The sequence below is a fragment of the Oncorhynchus keta genome, chromosome 37, assembly GCF_023373465.1.
Source record: "Oncorhynchus keta strain PuntledgeMale-10-30-2019 chromosome 37, Oket_V2, whole genome shotgun sequence".
Taxonomy (NCBI): Eukaryota; Metazoa; Chordata; class Actinopteri; order Salmoniformes; family Salmonidae; genus Oncorhynchus; species Oncorhynchus keta.
In genome coordinates this window covers 3,226,049-3,241,365 of record NC_068457.1, presented here as the reverse complement: position 1 = coordinate 3,241,365, position 15,317 = coordinate 3,226,049, and the positions used below count along the sequence as shown (strand labels likewise).

The 15,317-nt window shown below is 41.4% G+C and overlaps 1 protein-coding gene across 1 annotated transcript; it reads left to right on the top strand.

Annotated features, from left to right (window-relative positions):
- The first annotated feature begins 886 nt into the window (after positions 1–886).
- Positions 887–11,006, top strand: chmp4ba (charged multivesicular body protein 4Ba). The gene is made up of 5 exons (XM_035754856.2): positions 887–1,228; positions 6,890–7,067; positions 8,748–8,862; positions 9,155–9,284; positions 9,590–11,006. The coding sequence occupies exons 1-5, from the start codon at positions 1,045–1,047 to the stop codon at positions 9,652–9,654; spliced, it is 672 nt and encodes a 223-aa protein (XP_035610749.1). The 5' UTR covers positions 887–1,044; the 3' UTR covers positions 9,655–11,006.
- Positions 11,007–15,317: the final 4,311 nt, after the last annotated feature.

Here is a 15,317-nt window from a genome sequence, read left to right as displayed (position 1 = left end):
ATGTCCTTATGTTATGTTAGTTTGCACCAGTTTAGGCTATTTTGGTATTCATTACGTTTTGTTGAGTTTGTGTTTGATTCGTGTTACGTTGTTTTTATTAAACATGGATCGCAATATACACGCTGCAGTTTGGTCCGACTCTCCTTCACCATTAGAAAACCGTTACAGGTAGAATGTCTAATGCAGGTTAAAATCATGGTATTTCCATGATCCACAACTCTACCATGGTATAAAGGAGGCAATACCATGGTAATATTTAGGTGCATGGGAGTACCATCATACTTCAAGGCTAAATCCATGACAGTGGCTGTGTGGGCCCAAATCTGGGATTAAGGGGCTCTTTTCCAAGTTTAAAATCATAAACATTCAACGTTGGCCATGCTGTCAATGAAGCATGATTTGTGCTGTGCTCCAAACAACTTTTAACTCGGAACTGCAAAAACTTCAGTGAGTTCAAGACAACTGGGAAGTCGGGAATAAACGAGCTCCTGGGAAAACAAGTTTTGAACGGTCATCCGGCCTCTTTCTAGAGCTATGACCTGAAGATCAATGACGTCATCATGATTAGATTTTTTTTCTGAGTTCACAGTGTTTTTGAAAGCACCATATGAATGCCAGACTTTGATGACAGAATTTACCCACGAAGGACCACCGATCCACCTTCCTATTAAAGTGAGCACAGCACAACAAGGTGAGTCCAAAAATGTAAAAATAAAAGTAACAAATTAGTAATCCATTTGTAATGCAGATGTGTACCCATACTGGCAGATCAGTGATCTTCTTTCTGTTGGAGGAATACTGTGAAGGGATCATTAACATAGGAACATGTGAAACATTTTACTTTTTCCCTCTCATTACGTCATTGACCCACGCCCTGGTGACGTGCTGACATCACGAGGCCTGGTTGGAAAGAGGAAGAAGAAATAACAACAACAGCAGCTCTGCTGGGCGCGTGACAGCGAGAGAGAAAATACGAGACAAGTTGAATCCTGTTAATTGCTATAGAATTTGTAATATCAGTTGCTGTTATTATTCAGCGCAAATATGTCTTTGTTGGGGAAGTTATTTGGCGCTGGAGGTAAAGGTGGGAAATCTGCTAGCCCTCAGGAGGCGATCCAGCGACTTCGAGACACTGAGGAAATGTTGACGAAGAAACAGGACTTTTTGGAGAAAAAGATTGACCAGGAACTCATCACTGCGAAGAAGAATGGCACAAAAAATAAAAGAGGTGAGACCTATGAGAAATACGGTTTTATCATGCCATGTTCAACTACTATCTTAAACTCGGAACCTCCCCACTAGTTATTTGCACAGAGCTTCTTATACTATAGCAATAGTTGATTCTGGTACCTTCAACCGGGAAACTCGGAGCTCGTGTTTCTAAACGAGTTTCCAAGACGGAAATGTCCTAGTTCCGACTAGCACGTGAACGCGGTATGATTAGCTAACCGGCTAGATTTTTATCCAACAAATTCACAGGAAGAACGAAGTACCACAGCCACAAAGTCAATAGGCTATATCGTACAAATGTAATGGATTTAGCTAACTTCAGGCAAAGACGGTATAGTGGGGGTAGGTAACCCTAGTCCAAGAGTTCCACAGGCACTTAATGGTTTTGATTTAACCAAGCTGGAACGTTTTTATTTAACCTTTATTTAACTAGGGTAGTCAGTTAAGAACAAATACTTATTTTACAATGACGGCCTACCCCGGACGACGCTGGGCCAATTGTGCGCCGCCCTACTGGACTCCAGATCACGGCAAGTTGTGATACAGCCCCGGATCGAATCAGGGTCTGTAGTGATGCCTCTAGCACTGAGATGCAGTGCCTTAGACCGACCGCTGTGCCACTTGAGACCAGGTATGTTGATTGTTAATCGATCACTGAACTGATCAATTTTAGTCGGGCCAAATCCTGCAGTACCTGCGACACTCCAGCAATTGGGTTGCCAACCCCAATACCGCAATACAGTATCAAGATATGCAGAAACTGCTTCTCCAATAGAAATGGTCGTCACTAGATACCACAGCCACAAAGTCAGAAGGCCTGCCCACTCAACCAATCTGTACAAGGAGTATGATAACGTCTATTTCGGCTTGCGGTTCACGTTAAACGACCAATCAGATGAGGCAGTGTGATGACGTGTGTGCAGGGGAAGAGGAGAGACATTTTATTTTATCTAGTGATCATCAATGATTTGGTTATTAGGTATAATTAAACTAACCGTTCCAAATGCAAAGTGGTAATCGGTAATGTATGCAGACGACACTCAGTCAGATCCATTAGTATTTGGATAGTGACACAATTTGCCTCATTTTGGCTCTGTACACCACCACAATGGAATTGAAAGGAAACTATCAAGATGTGCTTAAAGTGTCGACTTTCATCTTTAATGTAAGGGTTTTGTGAAAATTACTGTATGAACCGTGTAAGAATTACAACCAACCGTATAACAATGAAGGTTGTGCAATGTAACAGGAATATTTAGACTTATTGGATAAAATACGGAACGGTTTCCGTATTTCACTGAAAGAATAAACGTCTTGTTTTCGAGATGATAGTTTCCGGATTCGACCATATTAATGACCTAAGGCTCGTATTTCTGTATGTTATAATTAAGTCTGATTTGATAGAGCAGTCTGACTGAGTGGTGGTAGGCACCAGCAGACTCGTAAGCATTCATTCAAACAGCACTTTTGAGCTTTTTTTGCCAGCAGCTCGTCGCTGTGCTTCTAGCATTGAGCTGTTTATGACTTCAAGCCTATCAACTCCCGAGATTATGCTGGTGTAACCAATGTGAAATGGCTTGCTAGTTAGCGGGGTGCGCGCTAATAGCGTTTCAAACGTCACTTGCTCTGAGACTTGGAGTGGTTGTTCCCCTTGCAGTGGGCTTTTGTGGAGCGATGGGTAACGCTGCTTCGAGGGTGGCTGTTGTCAATGTGTTCCTGGTTCGAGCCCAGGTAGGGGCGAGGAGAAGGACGGAAGCTGTACTGTCACACTGGCAATACTAAAGTGTGCCTATAAGAACATCCAATAGTCAAAAGGTATATGAAATACAAATGGTATAGAGAGAAATAGTCCTATAATAACTACAACCTAAAACTTCTTACCTTGGAATATTGAAGACTCCTGTTTAAAGGAACCACCAGCTTTCATATGTTCTCATGTTCTAAGCAAGGAACTTAAATGTTAGCTTTTTTTACATGGCACATATTGCACTTTTACTTTCTTCTCCAACACTTTGTTTTTGCATTATTTAAACCAAATTGAAAATGTTATTTGAGGCATGTGGAAATGTCCTTTGACATTGTAGAATCAGTGTATTGGTTGTAATTGGGTAATTGTATGGTCCTGGCAGGGGCTAAGTGCTTATGTACCTGTTTGACAGATTCAATTTGGTTTCTCAAGGGGACACTGTGCAGTCTTGCCCTCTACCTGTGTCTGTTCAAATAGTACACGATAAGTCTAATACAGAGGCTATTTATTTTGAGATATTGCACGTGTATATTTGGTAAATCAACTTTCATCGTTGGATTACCAAGACAAGTCAGTAAATCTACACAATGAGCACGTCAACCTGCATTGCCTTCTGCTGATTTCATGCAGAATACAGGTCCCTATTTTACAATGACAGAATCAAAATGTGTTGAAGACAAAATAACGAAAAGGGCTGTCTGGTAGCCTCAAAAAATATTTTTTTGTTGAACAAGTCATTGCATGTATAGATTTTTTGTTTTTGACTTGACTTGACTTCCTCTTAAGAATGCATGATTTACTTGACTCAAGGCTCGACCTGTCCTACTTGAGACTCGACTTGAGACTCGGACCTTGTGACTTGAGACTTGCTTGTGACTTGAATAATAGTGACTTGGTCTCACCTCTGCCTAAAGGTATCATGTACTAGGGTTGGGCGATGTCAACCTTTATCCTATCATGATTATGCTACAATTGGATGCATAATCATGACGAAAGATAATGTTGTTGAAAGCCTGTGCAGAGGCTATGTTGAGGCAAATCTTTCCTAATATTCCTCTCTGGTGGAAACAGCTTCAGTATGGAACAGGTGTGTCTGTGTAGAGTGTACATGAAGGAAAGTGAGGGAGAGGCATGCCACTCATGCTGCAGTGTGGGAGGGTGTTGCAGCGGGGGAGGGAACAGTGGCAGAAAAAGTACCCAATTGTCATACTTGAGTAAAAGTAACATGCCTTAATAGAAAATGACTCAAGTGAAAGTGAAATACTACTTGAGTAAAAGTATTTGGTTTTGCATATACTTAAGTATCAAAAGTAAAAGTGTATAAATATTTTCAAATTCCTTATATTAAGCAAATCAGACTGCACCATTTTCTTGTTTTTTAAATTTATGGATAGTTTTGGAGTGTGCCCTGGCTATTTTACATAAGACATAATTTACACGCGAAGCATTTGTGTTTAGTGAGTGTGCCAGATCAGAGGCAGTAGAGATGACCAGGGATGTTCTCTTGATGTGTGTGAATTGCACCATTTTCCTGTCCTGCTAAGCGTTTTTAAAAAGGAAATGACTACTTCTGGGTGTCAGGAAAAATGTATGGATTAAAAAGTACATAATTGTCATTAGGAATGTAGTGATGTAAAAGTTGTCCAAAATATAAATAGTGAAGTACAGATTACCCCAAAAAACTACTTTAGTACTTTCAATTATTTCTACATAAGTAATTTACTGGGATGGAGCTGTGTGTGTGTGGGGGGTGCAGAGTGGACAGGAGAGGGAGAGACACAGTAGCCAACAAAGCCATGCCAATTTAATGTTATATATCATCCCATTTGACAATGCCTGGCCTGACTACATCAAATCCGAGTCACCTAAAGAAGCTAGCTGAGCTCGCGAGCAAATTTTTTGTTCCTTAACTTTAATCCCATTTTGCATTGAATTCTCACTTCACTTTCTACACATGGAACTCATTTTGACAATAGTGCCACTCTGATTGGCTGGCAAAAACAACAATCTACATGTGAAGGCTACCGGACTTCCGACATTAGAGAGAGAAACAATCTACAGTACCAGTCAAAAGTTTGGACAAACCTATTCATTCAAGGCTTTTTCTTTATTTGTACTTTTTTCTACGTTGTTGAATAATAGCGAAGACATCAAAACTATGAAATAACACATGACAGACACATCTCAACATCAACTGTTTAGACGAGACTCTGCGCGAATGGTCGAATTGCTGTAAAGAAACCACTAAAGGACACCAATAAGATGAAGAAACATGCTTGGGCCAAGCAACACGACCAATGGACATTAGACCGGTGGAAATCTGTCCTTTGGTGGTTCCCACCGTGTATTGAGGAGGCGTAGGGGTGCTTTACTGGTGGCAATGTGATTTATTTAGAATTCAAGGCACACTTAACCAGCATGGCTACCACAGCATTCTGCAGCGATACACCATCCCATCTGGTTTGGGTTTAGTGGGACTCATTTGTTTTTCAACAGGACAATGACCCAAAACAGGCTGTGTAAGGGCTATTTGACCAAGAAGGAGAGTGATTGAGTGTTGTATCAGATGACCTGGCCTCCACAATCACCCAACCTCAACCCATTTGAGATGGTTTGGGATGAGTTGGACGGCAGAGTGAAGGAAAAGCAGCCAACAAGTGCTCAGCACATGTGGGAACTCCTTCAAGACTGCTGGAAAAGCATTCCAGGTGAAGCTGGTTGAGAGAATGCCAAGAGGGATTAATTAGACCGCAGAGTGAAGAAAAAGCAGCCAACAAGTGCTCAGCATATGTGGGGAAGTCCTTCAAGACTGTTGGAAAAGCATTCCAGGTGACTACCTCGTGAAGCCGGTTGAGAGAATGCCAAGAGTGTGCAAAGCTGTCAAGGAAAAGGGTGGCACTTTGAAGAATCTCAAATATTAAATATTTAGATTTTTTTTAACACTATTTGTTTACTACATGATTACATATGTGTTATTTCCTAGTTTTGATGTCTTCAGTATTTTTGTACAATGTAAAAAATATTAAAACATAAAGAAACTCTTGAATGAGTAGGTATGTCCAAACTTTTGACTAGTACTGTTGTCACAGGGATTTTGCTATCTCAATGGTTGAACTCAATTATCACTCAAGCTTTGCCTATTTCCCAGAGGTTGTAAATCTCCGGTTAATAAAGAATTAGACAAAGTCTCAGATTCTGCAATAGATTAATCCTTTATTCAGAGAGCGCTCTGTCTTCAAAATGAGAACATAGTCTTTCTATAGTGCACACAAACAGAAATGAACTCGCATCAGTTGAAACTCCACCTCTCTTTAGGTGGGCTGTTTTTTTTCCAAAGTTCACATACATTGTTTATCAACTTTCTGCAACATGTTTCATCATCTTCTGCAAGCCTAGACATTTCTAACAGTTTTTCTCTTTCCAGTTATTAGTTTCACCGTTATCACAAGTCGACAGTTCAGTTGTCCTTGAATGTCTCAACTATACCCAGCTCATATTGCGAAATAGTAACACAATGGCCACACACCTTATTGGATTATGACTCTAACACATTTCATCTTAAACATACAAATTATTCTATCAACTGTATATATTGTTGAGTTTAGTCAGGTATTTGAACCATGTCTGAAATTAGTTCTAGGGAGGTTCCATGTAAGATGTGATCTAGAAATCTACAAGCTACGCAGTGAAAGCATCTTATCACATCTAAGATACTTCAGATAATGTCTCGACTCAATTAAATACCTATTGTAAGCCTATACAACGTCTCCCAGTGAATACAGAGTTAAACGACTCAAATGAATATATTTTGTATTTCCTCTTGCAGTGCTATAGGCTTATGCTGCTCCATTAGTATTCCCACCCCACATATCCTCTCACAGTTGTCTCTCCTTCCTCTCCTCTTGCACCCAGCTGCTCTGCAGGCATTAAAACGGAAGAAGCGGTACGAGAAGCAGCTGGGCCAGATCGATGGCACGCTGTCCACCATCGAGTTCCAGAGGGAGGCGCTAGAGAACGCCAACACCAACACCGAAGTGCTGAAAAACATGGGCTTTGCTGCCAAGGCCATGAAGGCAGCCCATGAAAACATGTAAGAGCCACCTCCACTTCTGTTTCACAAATACTCCATGAAAGACACACACACCCACACCTCCAAGAATGTAACCGAGTGCCCACATTGTTCTACTTCATATTTGTCTAGTAAAAAGCACAAGGTGATGCACCCACAAATGTTTATAGAGGTGTTGGCTAACAGAGAGTAAACTGTATGAAAAGAATGTCACACACTATATACAGTGCATTCGGAAAGTACTCAGACCCCTTGACCTTTTCCACATTTTATTACGTTACAGGCATTTATAAAATGGATTAAATCTACACACTCATCAATCTACACACAATACCTCATAATGACAAGTCAATAACCGTTTTTTAGAATAAAAAAATAAAAAACGGAAATATCAAATAAAACTTTATTTGTCACATGCGCCTAATACAAGTGTAGACCTTACCGTGAAATGGTTACTTACAAGCCCCTAATCAACAGTGCAGTTCAAGAAAGAGTTAAGAAAATATTTACCAAATAAACTAAAGTAAAAATAAATAAATAAAAAGTAACACAATCAAATAACAATAGCGAGACTATACAGGGGGTACCGATACCGAGTCAATGTGCGGGGGTACAGCTTAGTCAAGGTAATTTGTACATGTAGGTAGGGATGAAGTGACTGCATAGATAAGTAACAGCGAGAAGCAACAGTGTACAAAACAAATGGGGGGGTCAATGTAAATAGTCCGGTGGCCATTTGATGAATTGTTCAGCCATCTTATGGCTTGGGGGTAGAATTTTTTTAAGGAGCCTTTTGGTCCTAGACTCGGCGCTCCGGTACCACTGGCCACGCGGTAGCAAAGAGTACAGTCTATGACTTGGGTGACTGGAGTCTTTGACAATATTTTGGGCCTTCCTCTGACACTGCCTATTATATAGGTCCTGGGTGGCAGGAAGCTTGGCCCCAGTGATGTACTGGGCCGTACACACTACCCTCTGTAGTGCCTTACAGTTAGATGCCGAGCAGTTGCCATACTAGGCGGTGAAGCAACTGGTCAGGATGCTCTCGATGGTGCAGCTGAAGAACTTTGAGGATCTGGGGACCCATGCCAAATCTTTTCAGTCTCCTGAGGGGACAAAGGTGTTGTCGTGCCCTCTTAACAACTGTCTTGGTGTTTTTGGATCATGATAGTTTGTTTGTGATGTGGACACCAAGGAACTTGAAGCTCTCGACCCACTACAGCCCCATCGATGTTAATAGGGGCCTGTTCGGCCCGCCTTTTCCTGTAGTGCACGATCATCTCCTTTGTCTTGATCACGTTGAGGGAGAGGTTGTTGTCCTGGCACCACACTGGCCGGTCTCTGACCTATAGGCTGTCTAATCGTTGTCGGTGATCAGGCCTACCACTGTTGTGTCATCAGCAAACTTAATGGTGTTGGAGTCGTGTTTGGCCACGCAGTTGTGGGTGAAGAGGGAGCACAGGAGGGGACATTATTTAGAATGCAAACACCAATTTCTGCTGTAAGCTTGATTTTCATTTTCCATATCTCCTAATTCTTTTCAATGTAAATGTTTGGGAATTTCATCATTGCAGCTCATGGTGTAGTAATGTCAGAAATGGCTTGTGCTAGAAAATCTTTCAGAATGCCACTGTTATTCTTATTTGAATTTGCTATGAATGATGTCCATTGCAAATTAAATGTTTTTTTTTTTCTCCACAGGGACATAGACAAAGTGGATGACTTAATGCAGGACATTACAGAGCAGCAGGAGCTGGCACAAGAAATCTCTGACGCTATTTCTAAACCCGTAGGGTTCGGAGAGGAATTTGATGAAGTAAGATAAAGCTAAGAAGCTGAGTGCGCATGTCTCAATTTTTCCATACCGAAGGGTTAGTGCAATTCTGTATCATTGGTACGTCCCTCCCCTGAACCCTAACTTCAAAACTTAACCATTTTAAATGTCAACTTCAATGGGGTAGGGACATCCCAAAGATCACGGATAGCAAGGACTCATACCGAATCAGACTGCAGTCATCTACTATCGTTGTTGTTATTAACTGTATCCTTATCTTCTTTGGATATGTAGACATGTCTAGCCCCTAATGACGTTTTATTTGTTTGTTTAGGATGATCTCTTGGCGGAATTGGAAGAACTGGAACAAGAGGAACTAGACAAAAACCTGCTCGAAATCGCAAGCACAGAGAATGTACCGCTGCCAAATGTACCCTCTACATCCTTACCTGCAAGACCAGCAGGTAATGGATATATTGGCTTAGCCACTAAAGCTTAGCCTCCTTTAAAGCTAGCTAATACCTCTTAAGATCACTGGCAGGAATTTAATTTACCATTGCAATGCCTTTGTTTATAAAATACTGTCTGTGGAGATGGGGAGGGAGAGAGAAAATGTACACAATAATAATTTGGTGCGATACCCAACATGAAACACTGAAAAGTCAATGTAATTGTCGGACATTGTAGCATATGCTACCTCAGTCTTTATTTATAGGCAGATTGAAAAATCTTACTTACTCTATTAAATGAATGTGGTTCATTCTTACAGTACAGAAGAAGCAAGAGGAAGACGAGGATGACATGAAGGATTTGGAGGCATGGGCCGCCAACTAGCCACTGCTGTTACTCCATAGCTGCTATAGGTGGAAAAGAAAGACTATGGTTTAGTGTGATGTGTTTTAGTATTTGGGGAATGAATAGAATAAACAGAGACTTAAAAAAAAAAAAGACTAAACATCAGCTTGACAACCTTTCGCTTACTGTCAAGCTCAATCTCCTATAATAGAGGGGCAATGGCATGTTGTACCTTTCACCACCAAAAGCCCCAAATCTCTGGAGCAACCAAACAGAAAAGGGTCATTTAAAAATGTGTTTTTCTGTGCGTCCCTCACCTTGTTCTCATCTGTAAAGCATTGTTGCATTTCTTCCTTCTCGTAGCCCACAAAATATATTTTGAAGAGAAAGTATAAAAATGACTCCTCAAAACCTCTATGTAGAATTTCTAATACCGTTAATGTGTAGTGCAACAAGATATTACAATATCCTGTATTCCTTTTTGTTGTTTATGCACAATATCAGTAATGTGTTCAAATGGCAATCAGCTGTTCTTGAATCTGTTTGTAAAAATATGCACTTAAAATACACCGATTGCACATGATATTTATTAATATCAATTTCCAGCTTGGAGAATTTGATTCCCATTTGCAGGGCTGTTGGGTTTAAATGAGCTTTTGGCTGGATTTATTGAACTGTATCATGAGTATCCTTCCAGATACTCTGGCTTTCACACAGGCAGATAACTATGAGGAAAACTCCACATGGTGTCCTTGAAATTCTTCTCTGCGTGATGGTTCTTCACACTTTTCTGTATCTTTTGAAGTGAATGAATCTAACCGAACCTACAACTAGTTACATTTTGCAAACACAATGACAATTCTCTTGAAATATGTTTGTGCTATATCTGTTCTGGTTTGTGTAACTGAAGTGAGTGACAGTATGCACACCTCTATGAGGTTGTTTGTTAATTTTCATCTTTAAGAGACATTAACACTAGAGGAGGTTTTAAAAAGTTGTTTATTAGGGTTTTTGCTTTTCAGAGTTATGTATTTGTTTTGTTTAAAAATATGCTCTTGTGTATAGGAAGAGATAATTGATTGTATTTAAACTCTAGGCAGTCGGGTCTATTTAACATCATGGCTTTCTGAGTTTGTGAACTTACCCCACTATTTTATAGTTCACCGTGGTGCTTCAGATGTTTTCAAATTAAAAATTATTTTTTTCTGTCTAAATTTAACTAATGTGGTATGACCGCATTTGTTATGTCTGACATAGTCTGTGTGTTTGTATAAGGGGCTGTTTTTTTGCAGTCTGGTTCCTATTTTTTTTTGGTCTGTCTTCCTACCCTGCCTATCACAACTTGCCCTTGTTCTAATGGTATGCCTAAATTAAACCTTTTGACAAATGTGCTTTTTTTGTTATTTTTTTTTACTAAGAATATCTGTGCATTACTTTATCAAGTACTGTTGTTCAGAGTTATAGCAAGAGCTTGTGATGAGATCTATACTATTGAGAGGGCCAAGGTTCATGTAATAGTAAGTGTTAGGTCAAAGGTTATGGTTGTGCAAGGGTTATTCTTAGGCCACAGTCATCTGCTGACAAAGTCTGAGATTATGTAGCATGTATAAAATAAATTACAAAATGGAAAAGATTCATACAATTTGTTTTGGAATTGCATGGAACTACAGTAGTACTGATGTTTTATTACCTTAACCTTATTTTCCCAAATATAAAGAATTAGTTCAGTCTTCTAATGAGCTTGTGCACAGTCCTGTCAATATCTTTGTTTGCATACCACTGTGTTGCTTGTGAAAAAAGCTCTGAGGCGGTGTCCGCTTTATAAGCTCCATTACTGTAATGTACCTCAAGGTATCATTTTGCGTCGCACTTCCTTTGAAAGTTGCATACATACATCTTCATGAGTGTCATGTTGTGATAAGTGACATAAGGCACTTCAATAAATCATCCACGTCATTAGTTCTGTAGTTTCCATGGTGCACTAGTAGCAGCCTAAGCAGAGCGCTCCTGTAAATATGTTCATATACAATTATTTTTGTGTTTCATCATTTTTTAAATCGGCTGTTTTGTTTTTGATGACATTAAGTTTTGCTGGATATTTCTGGTGGTTTTGACACACAGATTTTCTGATGGACTGGCAGAACAACTATTTTTGGCTTGGCTGGCTGGCTCGCTGTCTAATTGTTTTTGTTTGAAGGATGCTTCTGTACGTAGACATTTCTGTTTCATGTTTGATAGGCCTACAATACATTTTCATTTAGCCAACCATTTCTTACCCTGCTCTGAGTGGGCACAATGTTTATAATGCACATGAACATTTGCAAGATTCAGGTAGAAGTTGTGTTTATTCAATTTAATGTATGGTTTCCTTTGTTCATATTTCCCGGGTTATGTCGGAGTTCCGTGTGGTGTCCCATTTCTCTGTCATTGTGCGCGTTGTTGTCAGGTCAAGTTAAAATTTCTAGCCCAATGACCGCTCAAAACCCACCCACAAGGCCTGAAAACTAGGCAAATGTTTCAAGCAGCAAGAGAGGAGTTTACACATTTATGCAATAAGTGTATTGCTTTTTGGATTATTTTATTTAATAATAATGTAAATTAATGTATAGAGATAAGTACTCACCAAAACAGGAGTGCTGGTTTGGTATTAACTCCATCTAGAGGATGAGGTGATCCCCATACAAGTTGGTGCTGCTGCTGCCATTTCCCATATGTTGCTCTACAGATAGTAGAGGAACAGGCAGCGCTATAATGAGGGATTAGTTAGATAAACAGGGGGAATGAGACTTTACAGACAGATGACTGAAGGAAGTGTGTGTGTGTTCTGCACACCCCCAAAGTGTTGGGTTAGGCCAACCAGGAGCCCCACAACCAGGTTGAAGCCATTTCTTGGACTTTAGGGTACACTCAGCAACAGGGTTCCAGCCGTTGAGGGGCAAAAGGAGGTACATTCTGGTGATCCCCATACAAGTTGGTGTGATTAGAGAGTTCCTTGCTTTGGTATCTTATCACCACACAGTTGCTTCTTGGTTGCGACATCAGTACTTTCATCAATAATCAATAAGTAAGACTAATTCCCAATGTCCTTTATTAGTTCAGGCTCTTGTCATGACATTGGCCTGCGGGTAAGGTTAATGACCCCCCATAAATACCTTTCTCCCTTTCCTCTCTTGAGTCTACTGAAGGACTCTTGAAAAGCCTTTGTTAAACATAGAGAGTCGGGGAACATCAAAAGGTGGGGGGAAAGGAACCATATTTCAGTAATCCAACCAGTTGAACATATGCATTGGTAATGAAAGAATATGATGTCAGTTCGGTTGTCATCTGAGACATTCTTATTAATGATAGGATGACAAACTGTATCCTGGAATGTCTACCCATTCTAGTTATCAGATTCACATAAACTGTATCCTGTAATGTCTACCCATTCTAGTTATCAGATTCACATGGAAATGTTGTGCAATTTAAATGTTTAAATATTAAACAATTTGTGAAAATATAAAATGTAATTTTACCTTCCAAATGAGAGAATTTGGTTTTCATAAGGGTAAAGCTCTGCTCAATCAGTGGCCCACCCTTGCGAAGAGACATTGGTTGTAAACTATGAAACCTGCCCTCTCTCCTACCACTATATAAAGCCCTTGACGAAAATGTAACTGTTCTGAGTACACGAGGCCTGCAGCCTCTGTGTTAAAAGGGCGAATAACTTGCTGTTCCGGGTACATTAGGGTGACGGTCTGATGTCAGAAGGATTCAGATAATAACTACAGACCTAAGCCAACCTCAGTGTGAGCTTTGGTTGCGAATGGTATGAACTTTGAACACTTATTCACTACAGAAGTGATACCTCCTAGCCTCTGAGTTAGCAGCGGCCACTGAGGGACAAAGCATCTCTTCTAACAAACAACACTGCCAAGTATCTAGTTTACCACCAGAGACATTCTTCCGAGGACAGGAAGATCTCTTTTGGGCAACACGGCCTTCCATCTACAACCAACCTAATGAGGCACAGCTCAGAGTAAATATTTATTGCATTTTCCTATTCCAAATGGGGGGTTATTTAGAATGCATAAGATTCTGTATTTATGATAGCATAGTTTCTCCCTTTGTTCTTCAGTCCTCCCGCGCTTTCATACCGCTTGCCATGCTTTCATACCGCTTGCACTCCCGTACTGCTTGCCATGCGGTAGCAGAGGGAACAGTCTATGACTTGGGTGGCTGGAGTGTTTAAGGGCCTTCCTCTGACACCGCCTGGTACAGAGGTCCTGGATGATAGGAAGCTTTGCCCCAGTGATGTATTGGGCCTTACACACTACACTCTGATGTGCCTTGTGGTCGGAGGCCGAGCAGTTGCCATACCAGGCAGTGATGCAACCATTCAGGATGCTCTCGATGGTGCAGCTGTAGAACCTTTTGAGGATCTGTCGTGCCCTCTTCACAACTGTCTTGGTGTGCTTGGACCATGTTAGTTTGTTTGTGATGTGGACACCAAGGAACTTCAAGCTGCTTCACTACAGCCCCGTCAACGAGAATGGGGGTGTGCTTGGTCCTCTTTCCTGTAGTCCACAATGTCTTGATCACGTTGAGGGAGAGGTTGTTGTCCTGGCACCACACGGCCAGGTGTCTGACCTCCCCCTTATAGGCTGTCTCGTCGTTGTCGGTGATCAGGCCTACCCTTGTTGTGTCATCCGCAAACTTAATGATGGTGTTGGGAGTCGTGCCTGGCCGGGAAGTCATGAGTGAACAGGGGGTAGAGGAGGGGACTGAGCACGCACCCCTGAGGGGCACCTGTTTTAAGGATCAGCGTGGCGGATGTGTTGCTACCTACCATTACCACCTGGGGGCAGCCCGTCAGGAAGTCCAGGATCCAGTTGCAGAGGGAGGTGTTTCTGGGATAATGGTGTTGATGTGAGCCATGACCAGCTTTTCAAAGCACTTCATGGCTACAGACGTGAGTGCCACGGGTCGGTAGTCATTTTGGAAGGTTACCTCAGTGTTCTTGGGCACAGGGACTGTGGTGGTCTGCTTAAAATATTCTGTTGAGGGCACTGCATCGCAGCGCTAGCTGAGCCACCAGAGACTCTGGGTTCACGCCCAGGCTCTGTTGCAGCCGGCCTCGACCGGGAGGTCCATGGGGCGACGCACAATTGGCCTAGCGTCATCCGGGTTAGGGAGGGTTTGGGCGGTAGGGATATCCTTGTCTCATCGCGCACCAGCGACTCCTGTGACGGGCCGGGCGCAGTGCACACTAACCAAGGTCGCCAGGTGCATGGTGTTTCCTCCGACACACTGGTGTGGCTGGCTTCCGGGTTGGATGCGCACTGTGTTAAGACTGTGGGGATGATGTCATCGATGCACTTATTGATGAAGCCAATGACTGATGTGGTGTACTCCTCAATGCCATCGGAGGAATTCCGGAACATATTCCAGTCTGCGCTAGCAAAACAGACCTGTAGCTTAGAATCTGCTTCATCTGACCACTTTTTTATTGATCGAGTCTGGTGCTTTTGGCATACTATCTATATCCATACTAAGACCAAACATGCATACTATATACTCAATTTATATCACAAATAGTGAGGTTAGTATGAGTATTCGAACACAGCTCTTTGCTACATGGCCTGTGCTCAACGATTTTGAGTCAGAATGTTGATTAAGAGAAAATGATTGTCCCATGTGTGCATGGTGTTGAAATATAATTA

Bases quoted from the DNA above. Each gene is read 5' to 3' on its own strand.
- chmp4ba (XM_035754856.2), top strand. From the start codon at position 1,045: ATGTCTTTGTTGGGGAAGTTATTTGGCGCTGGAGGTAAAGGTGGGAAA. The intron at 7,068-8,747 runs GTAAGAGCCACC...TTTTCTCCACAG, and splicing joins AAGGCAGCCCATGAAAACAT to GGACATAGACAAAGTGGATG. The intron at 8,863-9,154 runs GTAAGATAAAGC...TTGTTTGTTTAG, and splicing joins TCGGAGAGGAATTTGATGAA to GATGATCTCTTGGCGGAATT.